The sequence below is a fragment of the Bos taurus genome, chromosome 19 (assembly GCF_002263795.3).
Source record: "Bos taurus isolate L1 Dominette 01449 registration number 42190680 breed Hereford chromosome 19, ARS-UCD2.0, whole genome shotgun sequence".
NCBI classification, from domain to species: domain Eukaryota; kingdom Metazoa; phylum Chordata; class Mammalia; order Artiodactyla; family Bovidae; genus Bos; species Bos taurus.
In genome coordinates this window covers 21,499,533-21,516,115 of record NC_037346.1, presented here as the reverse complement: position 1 = coordinate 21,516,115, position 16,583 = coordinate 21,499,533, and the positions used below count along the sequence as shown (strand labels likewise).

At 37.1% G+C, this 16,583-nt stretch overlaps 1 protein-coding gene and 1 non-coding gene across 2 annotated transcripts in view; both read right to left on the bottom strand.

Moving 5' to 3' along the window:
- The window catches only part of CPD (carboxypeptidase D), a 72,054-nt gene that overhangs the window by 20,587 nt on the left and 34,884 nt on the right, over positions 1-16,583 (bottom strand). Inside the window, exons 3-10 of the mRNA XM_010815868.4 lie at positions 16,441-16,583; positions 15,355-15,524; positions 13,855-14,204; positions 12,711-12,902; positions 10,381-10,548; positions 5,830-5,939; positions 1,521-1,623; positions 895-1,037 (exon numbers count right to left, since the gene is read on the bottom strand). Of these exons, the coding sequence (XP_010814170.2) occupies positions 895-1,037; positions 1,521-1,623; positions 5,830-5,939; positions 10,381-10,548; positions 12,711-12,902; positions 13,855-14,204; positions 15,355-15,524; positions 16,441-16,583 (1,379 nt within the window). The remainder of the gene's footprint in view (positions 1-894; positions 1,038-1,520; positions 1,624-5,829; positions 5,940-10,380; positions 10,549-12,710; positions 12,903-13,854; positions 14,205-15,354; positions 15,525-16,440) is intronic.
- On the bottom strand, positions 490-561 carry TRNAC-GCA (transfer RNA cysteine (anticodon GCA)). The gene has a single exon. It is a non-coding gene; the product is annotated as a tRNA-Cys (tRNA).

Genomic DNA, 16,583 nt, shown 5'->3' with positions numbered 1-16,583 from the left:
GCCACAGGGAAGCCCAAGAACACTGGCATGGGAAGCCTATCCTTTCTCCAGTGGATCTTCCTGACCCAGGAATCGAAGCGGGGTCTCCTGCATTGCAGGCAGATTCTTTACCAACTGAGCTATCAGAGAAGCCCATTAGTATATAAACTCACAACCTTTATGCCACTTTACTCAGAAAAGTACTGGCACAAAGGAGTACTCAGATTATCCTAATAATTTTCATCATTATTAGCATATTTTTACAGTCTTTACCTATTGGCTACCATGCACATCCATCCAGACAAAAGAAAACTAATCATTTCACAGTAACTCTATGGCAAAAGAAAAAAACCCACATTCACCCTATAGCCCATCTTTTGCTTCCTTAGTCACTCAGTTGAAACTGGCCCTTTGTGACCCCATGGACTGCAGCCCACCAGGATCCTCTGTTCACAGGATTTTCCAGGCAAGAATACTGGAGTGGGTTTCCATGTCCTTCTCCAGGGGATCTTCCCCACCCAGGGATCGAACCTGGGTCTCCTGCATTGCAGGCAGATTCTTTACCAACTAAGCCACCAGGGAAGCCTAAAATGCTGGGCTTGCTTATCACTTGACACATTTTTAGGTGTGTATCCAATTTATATTAGCCTTTTATAAAGACAAGGGTAAAAAGTGACACTATTCATTAAGTGTAAAACATCATCACTACATCATTTAATCTTTTCCAACTTTTCTCCACACATAAAAATAAACTTATTTACATCCATAAATCTTCTAAATAAATTACTAAAACATGAACAGGTCAAGCTGGAATTCCAATGAGGTGTATTCCAAAATCAATGCATGAAAACCATATGTACACAACAGAAATCTTGCTCTTGGGAGAAATTTCCGATGTCACTCCTGAATAGTCACCTGTTTCATAAACTGGATTAGGGATCTTCGATTCTGTGCCCAAAATTTTGGCAGGTCTTTCTCAAATGGGTATTTCACACAACCTAGTTCAATAGTCACTTCAAAGCAATTTGTTTGCAAATAGTTCCAGTCCTGCATACCACCTGAAGGATAAAAACTTTAAATTAGTTACTCTGAAGAAGTTCTAACTAGCTCAGATCCCAAAGGTAAGCAACATTCCTAGTAAAAAGTCAAATTCGTTCTTTTATCAGCATAGTTGAACACCAATAATGTGTTCATGTAAGAGCGCTTCTATGCTTGTGGTACAGGTGAAAAACATCTGTACTTTCATGTTCAGAAAGAATTCAAGTGTAGCTTACACTCTTCTAATTAGCCCATCTAATGTTCTTTATAATAGCCAGAGGGAAAATATAACATTTTCATCAAGTACAATAATTTTATTCAAAATTCAAAGTGCACCAAATATAAAAAATTGTTGAAAAAGTAATTTGAATGTTTTAAACTAATTATAAAATATTTTTAAAAGAATGATTATTTCTCAAAACTAAAAACTCAGTAACAAGCAGTACCATTGGGAGGACAGAAAATCCATCAAGTCGCATGGCCTTGATATAAAAGAATTTTACCTGGGACATTGTACCAACTGGCTCCATTTGTTATTCCATGAGGAAAATACTCATTAGGGTACATGTTCTTACAAGGTCTACCTTGAAACATCTGTGAGTTTTCCTTTAAAAAAAAAAAAAAAGAATCTTTATTTGTATTTGTTTGTATCTGCATCAAAAAAACATGAGGAGGATAAGGAAAGATAATAAGAGTGGTTACCAATAAGGTATATGTTGGGGTGGATGGAGTCACGGAAGCAGAGACTTTTCAATGTATAGCTTTCTGTGCCACTTTGATTTTTTACTATATGGATTTACTACCTACTTTTTAAAACCAAAATTAAACAGTTTATGCTCTGTTAAAAGAAAACTGAAGGCTTCATTTATTACTTGTGTTTACAAGTAATATAAAAATCCAACCCAATCCCTCTCAAAAGCAAAACCAAACTGTTCATATTCATACTTTCATTTCATGATCTCAAGAGGCTTAAAGTCCCTAAAAGGTAGTTCACAAACAAGGACAGGTAAGCATCTTTCTCTGACTTGTTAGGGACTGAGGCAGCCCTTCTGTTCTTTGTAGTTATTTTATTCTGCTACAACTGGTTCACCTTTTTCTTCCCTAAACACAATACCCTGCTCCTTGAAACAGTTCGTGTCTTTGTGTCCTCAGTCTCCAACAGTGTCTAGCACGGCATGTGTGCAATTGTTTGCTCAATACGGAGTAAAAAAAAAAAAATTCTATAGAGGCACAAATAAACACTATTGAAAGCTAGAGGAGAGAAAGATTATCTCTGACTAGAGTGACAGGGGAATTTTCCTGAAGAAATTTAGCTCTGGAAGATGGTCAAAACTTCACCTCTCTCTTTTGTAAATAGAAAATAAAAAGTACAGAAAAGTATAAAGAGATAAATAATTTCTTACTTTCCCCCCACTGAGAATTAACCATTTAACTTTAAAATATACAAAACAATCCCCTTTCATACACTTAACATACCATTTACAGGCTTACCATTTATACCACTCTACTATCAAATGAAAGTTATTACTTTAGATTACTGGAATATTTATGTACATGTTGTATATGTGTACAAAGGGAGAAGACAAGAGTGTTAAAGTTTAAAATAGGCTTCTGGGGACCTTTGAGGTGGCACTTCCAGATGAAACAGTGTAGGTGGAAGATTGATGACAAGAAACTGAGGCATGAGAGAACAACAAGGAAGTAGAGACAAGTGAAAACTATTCAGGTTTCTTATTCTTCTTCTGAACTAATTTAAGACTTGTAGAAATGCTGCAAAAATAGTACTGAGTTTTATACATCTTTGATCCACTATTTCCTATGTTAGCATTTTATATAATCATAGCACATTGATCAAAACAAAAAAACTAATTCAGTTGCGTCCGACTCTTTGCAACCCCATGGACTGTAGCCCATCAGGCTCCTCTGTCCTTGGGGATTCTCCAGGCAAGAATACTGGAGTGAGTTGCCATGCCCTCCTCCAGGGAATCTTCCCAACCCAGGGACTGAGCCTAGGTCTCCCACATTACATGCAGATTCTTTACTGTCTGAGCCACCAGGGAAGCCCTAATATTGGTATGATACTATGAACTAAAATAACCTACATTTTATTCAAATACCACTAGTGTTCCACAAATGCCTGCTTGAAATTTTCTCTTCCCTTGAGATCTGTCACATTCTATAGCTGTTTTTTCACTTTCACTTAATTGAATTAAAATTAAATTTCATTATACTTAAAATATAATAAAAGTTATTGTAGAAAATTAGAAAATTGAGGCAAGCAAAAAGAAGAAAAATATAAAGCCAGAAATCACCAATCATTTCCTATTTTGACATATAACATTTGACCATTTTTTGACCCTTTTCTCTTTTCTCTTCACTAATTGTCAAAGGGCAGGCACTTCTTCCTTTCTTTTTGCTTTTCTTCTCTCCCAGAAGCTATGTGTTTGGAAGATTTTCCTTAAAATCCACCACCTGCCCTTTTAAATTGTGCTTATCCCTTTAAATACACCAGATCCTTTAATTTGTATGTACTTTGAAACCTCCTCCATGTATTCCACTGCTTTCACCTGCCCAGTTATTATGTTAGTATTTTCAGATTTAGGTTTCAGATTAAGGGCACATTCACTGCTTGGTGGTCATTCTGAATCATCTTAACGCCTGCCTTTCCTTAAACTTCCCACTTTTGTCTTCATTGATTTTGGGAAGGTTTTATGCTAATTCGAAATAAATCATACAAAGAAAGACAAATACTGTATGATATCACTTATATGTAGAATTTAAAATATACAACAAATTAGTGAACATAACAAAACAGACTCAGAGATACAGAGAACAAACCAGTGATTATCAGTGGGGAGAGGAAAAGGGAGGGGCAATACAGGAGTAGGGGATTAAGAGGTACAAATTACCATGTATAAAGTAAGCTACAAGGATATACTGAATAACACAGGGAAATAGCTGATATTTTATAATGACTATAAATGGAGCACAATCCTTAAAAATTGTGAATCACTATATTATACACCTGTAACACATAATATTACACATCATATGTACTTCAATTTTTTAAAAATTAGGAGAAAAAAATGAAGAATATGAGTAAAATGAACAATAATTGAGAAGACAGAATCGGAATGAATGCATGTCAGATTATTCACAGCTCTGCTTTAGTTCAAGGCAAAGTGATCCACAGAGAGAAAGACAAACAAAGCTGGGATTAGAAGGCTCAAGTAGAGGATAAAGGCTCAGAATCACCATAGCGGGAAATGAGCCAGGGAGTCAAGTTGCTTGCTGGGGAGAACGGAGGGCTAGGCTGAAGTTAAAGTGCACTATATATACATATTGTAGTCAACTGCCATAACTGTGTGACTTCTCTGGGATGTATCAGAGAGATGACTATAATTAATAAGGGTTGGCCATTGGCAAGGCAGATATGTCAAAAGGGCATAAAAGATCCTAAGACCCATCACTGAAAGGTATGTCCATGGGTCTAGGCTGGGTAGAAAAGAAACCAAATCAAAAGGGTTAAAGGTCAAAGAAAATAAAAAGAGGCTAAGGAATGCAAAGTTACAAAGAGGGTGAAAAGTGGAACGATAATAATGGGCAGAATGTGATGGGGACACGTATAAAATTTTATCTCTTAGTTTCTACTTTGATGATTTGGAAGTTTTCTCATTTAAAAAAAAATTATTTCAGTAAAATGGCATGTCCAAACCGAAGACAACTATACTTTAAAGTGAAATAAGACACGTACTCCCTGTTAGAAACTCTGAACAATCTCACAAGTTCACCTTGTATAGAATGAGGGAGTGGGAAAAGCAAAATGACAGAAGGGTCTGACTGGAGAGTGCAGAACTGCAGTAGTAAGTTTCACTTATCAATGACCAATAACATCACAGACTGAGTCAATAGTAAGACCAAAACCAGAAACTAACAAGCCTAGTTCCCAAGCCTCAACTTTTAACATGTTTTCAATAACAATTTTTAAAATAAAATTTCATACAACATTTCTGATTATGAAAGTAACGTATATTCATTATAGGAAGTTTACAAAATACAGAAATTTCTACCTGCTCCCTGTAGTATGTTACTACTGGGTGCTTAAATACCTTAGACTATAGGTTGGCAATTTTTTTCCTGTAAAGAGCCAGATAGTAAAAATTTTAGGCTTTACAGACTCAGAAGGTTCTGTTGCAATGACTTGATTCTGCCCTCTACATCTATTGAGATGACTGTAGTGTTTGTCTTCTTTAGTCTGTGAATGTGGTAAATTACACTGACTTATGTTCAAATGTTGACTGAGAAAGCAGCAACAGACAATATTTTAAAGAATGGATGTGGCTGTGTGTCAATAAAACTTTATTTGCAAGAACAGGTGGTAGGTTGGATTTTGTCCTAGAGCTGTAACTTGTCAACCCCACCCCACCACAGACTACTTTATGAGATTTATAGTTAAGTATTTGTCAAATGAAATAAACTAGCAGTTTATTAGTTTATTACATTCCAGGTACTGTGCTAAAAGCTATAGATGAAAAGACATTACGTGAGCTTAAAGGCTAATGGGGAAACACGCTAAGTACATTTAGACGAGACTGGGAGCGTTCAGGGTGGTATGGCTGTAGACCACATGCAGCACATTTAAAAGTGAGGTGGGAAACAAAGAAGAAAAAGAAGTAAAGTGGTCTGCAAGGAAAAAAGGAAGGCTTAACAGAGAAGAAAGCACTTGACCTGAGACTTGTAGGGCTTTGTCTTAATGCATCTTTTAACGAAAAATTAACTTTTATAACATTTCATGTTTGAGCACAAGCCTACCTTGGAATAAGAAAGTGCTATTTGTTGAAACACAGCATCATCTGGTGATTTACTATATGTGGCAATGCCTTGTTCATCATCATCAAAAGGGTAGTTAACCACCAAAGTACCTATAAGGGAAATGAGGAAAATGTATTGTGTTATTTCTTGCAGGATGGAGCATTAACAGAAAGTAAGCTTTTCACAATACTGCCAGGGAAAGGACACCAATGCAATTTTCCAAGACTAATTTCCTTAACAGAAATGAAAAAGTTGTTAACTTCCTTGGGAGAAAATCAAAGTAGATAAATAAAATATTAATATTAAACAGCTGTGCATGACACTTAAAGGCTGCATTAACTGGAAAGGTCTTGGGAGTTTACCTGAACTCACAGGCATAATTTACACATTAGAACTGAAATCAGAAGTATACAGGCTTAATTAAACAATTTCACTTTTGTAATACTAAGGATCAGAAAATGTGAGCAAAACTTGATTTTTTTTTTGGTAAATTCAGACATTTATAAGCTCAAAGAATTTTAAAATAAGAAAGAACTCTTGAAGTCCAATGAACCCACCCTCTTCATTTTGTAGATGTGGAGTCTAAATTAGAGATGCTAAACAACTTATGTTCGGAGAAGGCAATGGCACCCCACTCCTGTACTCTTGCCTGGAGAATCCCATGGACAGAGGAGCCTGGTGGGCTGCAGTCCATGGGATCGCTAAGAGTCCGACACGACTGAGCAACTTCACTTTCACTTTTAACTTTCATGCGTTGGAAAAGGAAATGGCAACCCACTCCAGTGTTCTTGCCTGGAGAATCCCAGGGGCGGGGGAGCCTGGTGGCTGCCATCTATGGGGTCGCACAGAGTCGGACACAACTGAAGTGACCTAGTAGCAGCAGCAGCAGCAAACAACTTATGGATAGGAGAACTAGTCCCGACCTTCACCCAGAAACAAATGCTAAAAATTTCTTTTATGTTCATGTTATAAATTTGTCAACTGGAGTTATATCATATGGTTTTTTCATGACCTAAAGTACAGAAAGTGTGTTTTAAAACACACAGAAAGGATGTCAACTTCCTTCATGGTACCCATAGGAAATGAAGCCATTAGGATGCTTCTCTGGCAGGAGCCCTGAGCCTACTCCCCCACCAAAGAATCAAACCCCTTATCTTCCTATTATTCACATGAATTTCATTTGTCCATGTGTCCATTTATTCTGCCTTCATTAGGCCATTCATTTTGCCTTTTTGTCATGCCACTTCCTGCATGCGGAAGTGAAGGAACATACTCAACTTGAATCCAGATGAAGTAATCCTGTGGTAACAAATGCCAGCAAACATTCATCTGTTTTAAAAATTTTTCTTTAAGAAACAAGTATAAACACTCATTTTATTTCTCAAAACAGTTCTAATAAGGTAAGTGTACTTCAACACCTGTTTTTAGACAAATTACTCCAAAAAATTCTCTAAATTTCACCCTGAATTGATGACTCGGGTTTAAAAATTACAACTGAAAAAAGTCAACTTCTACTTAATACTGCCTTTCAAATGGTTTATTTTCTAAGGCCAAAAAAAAATGTCATAAAAGACTTAGGATATTCCTATAAAAGTTTATTTATTAGTATCAACACAAAAAGCATGAGTTTTTACAAAATTTACAAAAAGATAAATTTGACTTCATCAATATTAAAAAAAGGGTGCATCAGAGGTCATTAAGAAAGTTAAAATATAGCCTATAGAATGGGAGAAAATATGTGCAAATAAGCAATTTGATAAGGGTCTAGAGCCCAGACTATGTCAAGAAATCCTGCAACTCAACAAAAAGATGAAAAACCCAATTAAAAATGGGTGAAAGACTTGAACTGGAATTTCTCCAAATAAGATATTCAAATGACCAAGAAGCACACAAGAACATGCTCAGTACCATTAGTCATCAGGGAAGCACAAATCTCAATTTCAGTAAGATATCACCTCTCAGCCACTAAAATGGCACAATCAAAAAACCACAAATTAACAAGGTAAGTAAGGATGTGGAAAAACCAGAACCCTCATATATTGCTGATGGGAACGTAAAATGGTACTGCTACTGTGGAGCAGTTTGGCAGTTCATCAAGAAGCTAAACATGTTGGCATTTCCATCAAAAAGCCAAACACAGGTTAACCTCAAAGAATTGAAAACAGGGACTCAGATATTGTATGCCAATGTGCACAGTAGTATTATTGGTAACAGTGAGAAATAAAAACAACCCAAATATCCATCCACAGATACACTGATAAACAAATTATGGTAGATACCTACAATAGAATAGTATTCAGTCATAAAAAGAAATAAAGTACGAATACATGCTACAACGAGAATGATCTTTGAAAACATTATGCCAAGTGGATGGAGACAGACACAAAGGGTCGTATATTGTATGATTTCATTCCTATGAAATATCCAAAACAAGCAAGTCCATAGAGACAGAATGTGGATTGATGGTTACCAAGGGCTTGCGGGGCTTGGGGATAGGAACAACTGCTTCATGGGTAAGGGGTTTCCTTTTGGGGAGATGAAAATGTTTTCTAACAAAACAGAGATGGTTATGGCACAACATTGTGAATGCACTAAATGTCACTGAATTATTTACTTTAACATGGCTAATGTGATATGAATTTCACCTAAATAAAAATTAACAAAATTTACAAAAGGAAATCTTACTTTTCTCTAAATTCTTTCAAAATCCTTGTAAATTGTTAAGTTGGCAGCAAAGAATTCCTCTGTTAAATTTCTTTGCCAAGATTTCAAAACTCATTTAAAGATTTTAAAGATGAGGAAATGAAATATGTCATGGAAAGAAACATATCTACATGATTAAAGATGTATCCCCCACCATGCCAAGGTCTTGATACCACATGTGTACATATGTAAATTATTCTCACTGGAATGTAACTAGAATTATGTTTTCAGATTTAGTCAACATGACATTTGATGTATTCTGAGAATATTTTTAAAAGCTCAAAACAAAAAATATTTTCTGTCACACATGGTATGCAATCAATAAAGTAAGAAAAAAAGCAAAAAAAAAAAAAAATTGCTAACCAGGCTGTAACTTCATAATTCCTATTTGGGTCTTTGAGAATTGTCCATGATTACCAGTTATAAAAGACTTTTATCCTACTGTTGGCAAACTTTCAAAGCCATTTTGGGGGAATCTTGATTTACTTCTTAAATACAAATATCCTTAAACATATACTGTCATTTCTAGAAAGGCAGGTTAATCTATACGCCATCAAATCTCAACTGATACCTTCTTGTATGGTCTAACAAATATTGACAGTAAATTTCTTATGCATTGCCCCTGGTGTTAATACTGTCATTCTTTTTTTTTTTTTAATTTACTGAGATATAATTCACATACTGTACAATACATCCATTTAAAGTATAAAATTCAATGTTGTTCCATATATTCACAGGGTTGTACAACCATCCCTACTATCTAGTTACAGACCATTTCATTACTTAACAAAAACAAAAACAAAATCCATACCCATTAGCAGTGACCCCTTCTCTCCCACCTCTAATCTATTTTCTGTCTCTATGGGCTTGCCTATTTCTGAGTATTTCATTAAAATGTAATCATATAATATATGGTTTCTTATGATTGAATTCTATCACTTAGAATGTTTTCAAGGCTCATTTATGTTGTAGTATGCATCAGTACTTTTTTCCTTTTCATTGCCAAATAACATTCAATTGTATAGCATATTTCATTTAATCATCAGTAAGTCAACATTTGGGTTATTTATATTTTGGTGATTATGAGTACTGCTATTATGAACATCCACATATAAGTTTACATGTAGACATAAGTTTTCGGGTACTTGGGTATTGACACTTATTTACACAACCATAGTTGGACATTGTAATGATTTTTAATCTTGACCTCTCATCCTATTCAACTGATAAATTCTGGCTGAATTATATGGAAGTGTATAAACTCAGGTACTACATAAGAATGAGGTCCCTGTGTTGCAGTTAAATACACAGCAGATGAAAGACAGAATGTCAAAATCTAAACCTACATAAAAGGGCTTATTAAACTTTAGGGAGAAGTAGAACTAACATTTGGATCTGTTAGTGTTTAATTTTTATGAATGACAAAGAACATGTTACCAAATTCCCAGGAAAAGGGATAAATATAAAACATGTGTGAGGGATAAATATAAAACAGTTGTGAGGAATAAACATAAACCACTTGAAGAACTAGGTGAGAGAGAAATGGAGGAAGGGAGGAGGAGGAAAAGGGAAGTGGGGAGAGAGTGAGAGACAGAAAGAGGAAAGCAGGGGGTGATGGAAAGAGGGAGTACAGAGGAATATGGGGACAGGGCAGGGGGCGGGAGGGGAAAACAGCCAGGAAACTGGCTTAAAAAGTAATGAGAAAAGACCTTTGTTGTTGTCTGCCATAAAAGCAATAACAGGATACCCACTTTAATAGAGCCTAAGACAATAAACACATAAAATTCCACCAGGATTTTCAAATGCTCGCAACAAGAATTAATTAGTGGAATATCAAACTGCTGTTACCTCCATGCAGGTTTGCTGACAGCACAAATGGATAGGTCTTCATCCAGCTCATCACAGCAATAGTTTCTGGTTGGGTGGGCTCTGTGATCTGAACGAACTGGTCCGGGAAATTCCGGTTCAGGTCAAAGTTGTTGCTGTTGTTTCTGCCGATTACACTTACTAGATCTCCTGTATGATAAAAGATTCAAATGTAAGCTATATTTCACTTACATTGTAATCCAGCACAAACGACTTCAGCTATCTTAACTCAAAGTTAAGTGTGAACACATCAGGCTTCACTACGATCTATCACACTACAGCTGAAACTGAGCAGGACCCTGTGAGGCCTTCCCAGGTACAAAAGCTCCTCTGCATGCCCCGATTCTTGTTTGCAGAGAAAAGACTTTCATTTCTGAGGTCTTCTCCGAGATCCACAAGCAATGACTAATTAGGGAAGTGAGGAAATTCAGAAACAAAGGAAAAGAAGTTAAGCCAAAAAAGTAATGACAACAGTTCAGGATAAAACTGTCCTAGTTCCTCCTCCAGGATACATATAATCTGACACATCTCCTTGAATTGTTCAGCAGGAACTAAGGCCCCTACTTAGTAGGGGAAGACGACTCTGTTGAGCACAAGCATGTAGACCCCAGACTGGTTGAAACCAACTGGTCAACCTTCAACTGAGACAGCTCATAATTAAGATTCCTGAAACATCATCCTGTTACATCACCACCAACCTGAAGAAAGTCATGCACTGTGCACCATCACCCCAGATGTTGCCTTTAAAAACCCTTCCCTGAAAGCCATAGAGGAGTTTGGGTCTGTTGAGCATAAGCTACCCATAATCGTTGTTTGATGTCTGCAAATAAAATAAGTCCTATACTTTACTTCATGGCAACCTGGTGTTAGTAAACTGGCTTTGCTGTGCGGCAGGTGAGTGGACCCAAGTTCAGTTAGGTAACATGATTAAAACACACTGTTTTTATGTTTAAAAAAAAAAATGTATCTCTTCCAGATCTTTTGAATAGGAAGGTAAAACCATTATCCTTTCATTTCTGCCTTTCATCATACTTTGAGGGGGGAAAAAGCCCAATCATACAAATTATATGAAAATATTGCTCAATTGTCAATAATCCACATACAACAATGTGATCAGAGTATTAAGTGGGCAGGACTGATATGAGGGGGATTTTATTGTACTGATATATAGGTCACTGCTGCTGCTGGAGAAGGCAATGGCACCCCACTCCAGTACTCTTGCCTGGAAAATCCCATGGATGGAGGAGCCTGATAGGCTGCAGTCCATGAGGTCGCTGAGAGTCGGACACGACTGAGCGACTTCACTTTCACTTTTCACTTTCATGCACTGGAGAAGGAAATGGCAACCCACTCCAGTGTTCTTGCCTGGAGAATCCCAGGGACGGGGGAGCCTGGTGGGCTGCCAGACGTCTATGGGGTCGCACAGAGTCAGACACGACTGAAGCGACTTAGCAGCAGTAGCAGTAGCTGCTGCTGCTGCTGCTAAGTCGCTTCAGTCATGTCCGACTCCTAGCGACCCCATGGACTACAGCCCACCAGGCCCAGTCATTCACTAATCCAGTCTCTCAGTGTTCAATCAGTGACAGTAACAAACCATGTGGCCGCATATTCATATTGTGGGATCTATTCTATTCACTGGTATCACTGTCTGGAAGGAACCACAGGTTAGGAAAAGATGGATTCTCACTCTGCAGTGTTCTGCATAAGGTGGCCCGTGTAATAAAATTGCTCTCCTTGCCCTTACTGTGATGCCCCAGCAGAGACGGGCTAGCCCAGGGAAGGTAGAGGAATGGGAAATCAGTAACTCAGCAGGTTTAGACTACATATACATGCAGAGTAGAACTGGGAGTCAAAAAGTTTGCTTTGAGTTTTCACTTATTAAATAAGGTTCCCAACAAAATAATTTAACAAAAATTAATGTTAACATGGAGCAATTTATTAAAATCTTACATTATTTTAGTAAACAAGAACCATTACCAAAGTGGAGACTTCATTAAATATACACTTGATGACATAATTGGTGAATAAACTAGCCTATCTTAAAAGAATACAAAAGCTAAAACCAATGATAAATTATAAGACTAAAACAAGAAGAAATTTTAGGGAAACAACCAGTTCAAATTATTTTCTATGCTCAAATAATTATGCCATATGATAAACAATGGACATGAGTGAGCAAACTCTAGGAGATGGTGAAGGACAGGAAAGCCTGGCATGTTGCAGTCCATAGGGTCGCAGAGTCAGGCATGACTTAGCAACTGAACTGAATGATAATCAAAATGATTAAGCGTTAATAGACAACTATTCTTTACCTTCCTGGGCCTTTTCATACCCATCAGGATTCATGGATGGCATAAGGTGAATTCTAGTGTTAAGAACCAAATCTGTTACTTCAGGATCTGTACCAAAGTTCTTACAAAGGTATTCGATGAGGTTCAGTAGCAGTTCTCTTCCAACCACTTCATTTCCATGCATATTTCCAATGTACTTAAATTCTGGTTCACCTGAAAACAGAATTACATGGAAGACCTTTTTTCCTCTTCATTCATCCTAGACTTGCTCACTTTTCACCCAATACACAAAGACCTTGAACCAAAAATGTAAGCTATATTTTGACAAAAGAAACAGGAAAAAGCATCTTATAAAGCAGCTTTGTTACTACTACATGTCAGGTAGCAAGCTCAAAGTAAACATATATATATATATATATATATATATATATATATATATATATATGAATATGTATATATACATAGAAGGGCTTCTCTGGTGGCTCAGTGATAAGGAATCTGCCTGCCAATGCAGGAGACTCAGGTTTGATTCCTGGGTCAGGAAGATCTCCTGGAGAAGGAAATGGCAACCCACTCTAGTATTCTTGTTTGGGAAATCCCATGGACAGAGGAGCCTGGTAGGCTGCAGTCCATGGGGTCGCAAGAGTCAGACACAACTTAGCGACTAAACAGCATATATATATATATATACATACATATATCATATGCTACAAAAATAAAAATACTTCTAGCAGGAATAATCTAATCTGTGTGTGTAGTATGCTAAATATGGTGCATAATACATAAGTCGCTCAGTTGTGTCCGACCCTCTGTGACCCCATGGACTGTAGGCTGCCAGGCTCCTCTGTCCATGGAATTCTCCAAGCAAGAATACTGGACTGCGTAGCCATTCCCTTCTCTAAGTGATCTTCCCAATCCAGGGATCGAACCCAGGTCTCGGTTTCCCACATTGCAGGCAGATTCTTTACCATCTGAGCCACCAGGGAAGCCCATGGTGCATAATATGGATTATCAAATGCTTTTTTTTTTCCTAGCAGAAGATTGGTTCCATTTTCTTTAATCCAGTTATAAATACTACAGGTGACCTTTCTAGATGAAGCAAAGAAATATAGCCCACAGCTCTGAGAAGCAGTACTGAAATTATGTGTGACACTACACCAATTACCTGGTTCATGGACACCTGGGTTATCAGATATCTCCATTACATAAAGTTCTCTTGACTCTACCGATTTTCCCAATGAATAAAGTCGGGTGATGTTAGGATACTCATTGGCAAACCTTCTCAAGAAGATTTCCATGTCAGGGAAATGGTGGTGGTGAAAGTCCTGTGGTTGAATTGGCTGGTGGGTAGACTGTGTTCCAGGAGGACTATTAGGTGTAGCAACTGTGCTAGCCGTTACTACAGCCTCAGTTGTGTCAGGGATTACTGAAGCCACAGTTGGTCGTAGGGGAAAATTCACCTTTGTGGCTGGTCCTTCTTTCACTATGATATTATTAACAGTCAGTGGCATATATCTGAAAAGAAAAATTCGAAAAAGTAGATGGGCTTGGAGTTAAACTGAAACAGACAATGCTTTAACATTATAAAAGCACAACAGCCTTTTCATACTCTTGCACTGTCTCTCAAAAATGAAATCAAATAAAGAGAAATGTGCAAATTCAAGACTTTTAGGATATTATTTCATAAAGCATCTCAGATTAAGTCTTTAAAGAACTATTTCTCTTACCATCCTTTCAGGTTCCACACATTAGAATGCTTATAAAAAGTTATATTCAAAGAAGAGAATACAATGAAAAATGGAGGTTGTTGATCCATTTGTAACCATTCCTACAATACTCAAAGTAGGGATAAATGATCCAATTCTTCATAGCACCTTATCAAACTGACATTTCAACTACTTTACCAAATAGGAAAGTTCAAAATTGAAGATAATTTATTTGCTACAGGTAAATCCTTAGCAAAATGAGCTTACAAAAAGGCTTCCAGAGGGCATAGGTAACCACTCATTTTGTGTATTAGAAACCTGATGGTAAGACAGCTCTTCAAAAGTGTCTTTTGTAGAGTCCTGAGTTTTTTCTACCCTGGTTTTCAATTAGCCTTGAGCTTTTAAAACTCCTTCCTCCCAATTTTACAACTATGCTTCATATCCAGTTGTATAGTTAATGTGACAAAAGACTCTACTGTAGTATTTTCTCATTACAAAAGGGGGGAAAAAATCAGAAAACAAGGAAAAACAAAAGCCAGATATAGTAAGATCTCCCCAAATGTATTTCTGTCTAGATATAAACAGAAGCTTGACATTTTAAGAGTCTAGTTTAAATTCTTATCTAGTTATGTTTAGAGAAGAGCTAACTCCATCCTGCTCAAACTTTCAAAAAATTGCACAGGGAGAACCACTCCCACACTCATTTTACAACCATCACCCTGACACCAAAAGCAGAAAAAGATATCACACAAAAAAGAAAATTATAGGCCAATGTCACTGATGAACATCAATGCAAAAATCCTCAACAAAATTGTAGCAAAGAAAATCCACCAACACATTAAAAGGATCATATACCATGATCAAGTGGGGTTTATCCCAGGGATGCAAGGATTCTTCAATACACACAAACCAATCAATGTGATACACCATATTAACAAATTGAAAGATAAAATTCATACCCAGTTAAAACTGCTGTTATGTTATAAGTTCCAGGAACAAGTAATCTGTGGAAATCACCAAATCTTCCTGTTGTGATATTATGATTAATACCAGCCACTGAGATAGTTGCATTCTCTAAGCCAGCTCCTGTTACTGAATCCGTAACAAATCCTTCAACGCCAATGTGGACCTAGAAAAACAAGAATCAACATAGACTGCTCAGAGAAAGTCAATTTGGAAGGCAAGAGAGAATAGCCTCTCTGCATTGATGCTAGAATTTCTCGAAAATAAAGTTATTCCTCTAGCCCTCTGAAACATTTTTCAATCCCTCCAAGTTAAAATAAAATACAGACCAAAAAGATTAAATCCTGAAACTTAAGTCATCTGAAACCTAGGCTGGTAAAGTACTTTTGAAATTCCCTCTTCTCAAAGCTAGACTTCTGCTTTTCTCAACAAGATACAATTGATAATATCTGGGATGTGTGCGTGCGTACTAAGTCACTTAAGTCGTGTCTGACTCTTTGAAAACCTATGGACTGTATTACGTCAGGCTCCTCTGTCCACGGGATGCTCCAGGCAAGACTACTAGAGCAGGTTTCCATGCTTTCCTCCAGGACCTTCCCAACCCAGGGATGGCACCTGTGTCTCTTAGGTCTCCTGCATTGGCAGGGGGTTCTTTAGCGCCACCTGGGAGCCCTCGATTTCTGGTATATGTAATAATATATTAGCCTGCCTGATACGTAAGTTAAACTTACGTTGTGGTTCATATGGTGGTACAGGTTCTCTAGCAAATATGATCGCATGGCGTTGGAAGAATCTGATGATACAACTTTTGCTAATTATTTATTTAATTCCTAATTACTTCAAGTTGTAGAAGTGTTGTAAGATAGACAAAGGAAGCTCTCCAGAAGAAAAGAGCTCAGGGGAAGGGTAATGGAGGCTGAGAGTATGTTCTGATAGATTCTAATACTTTCTAAAGATTATCTATCATCTTAAATAATAAAAAAAGACAAAGGGTATCTAGCATAGACTTATTCATATACACAAATTTCCCCCCTATTTAATCAATTATTTCCATACCCACCCTTCCATATAGCTGCTTTTACCTTTTCAATCAATGTGATCAAAGACTCACGATTGTTCTCCCACTCTTGTCGAAGTTGTGAAGCAGGTGGGTACTTGCAACAGGATAGTTCTAACGTGATCTCAAAACAATTGGCCCATACATAATTATAATCTTGCATACCAC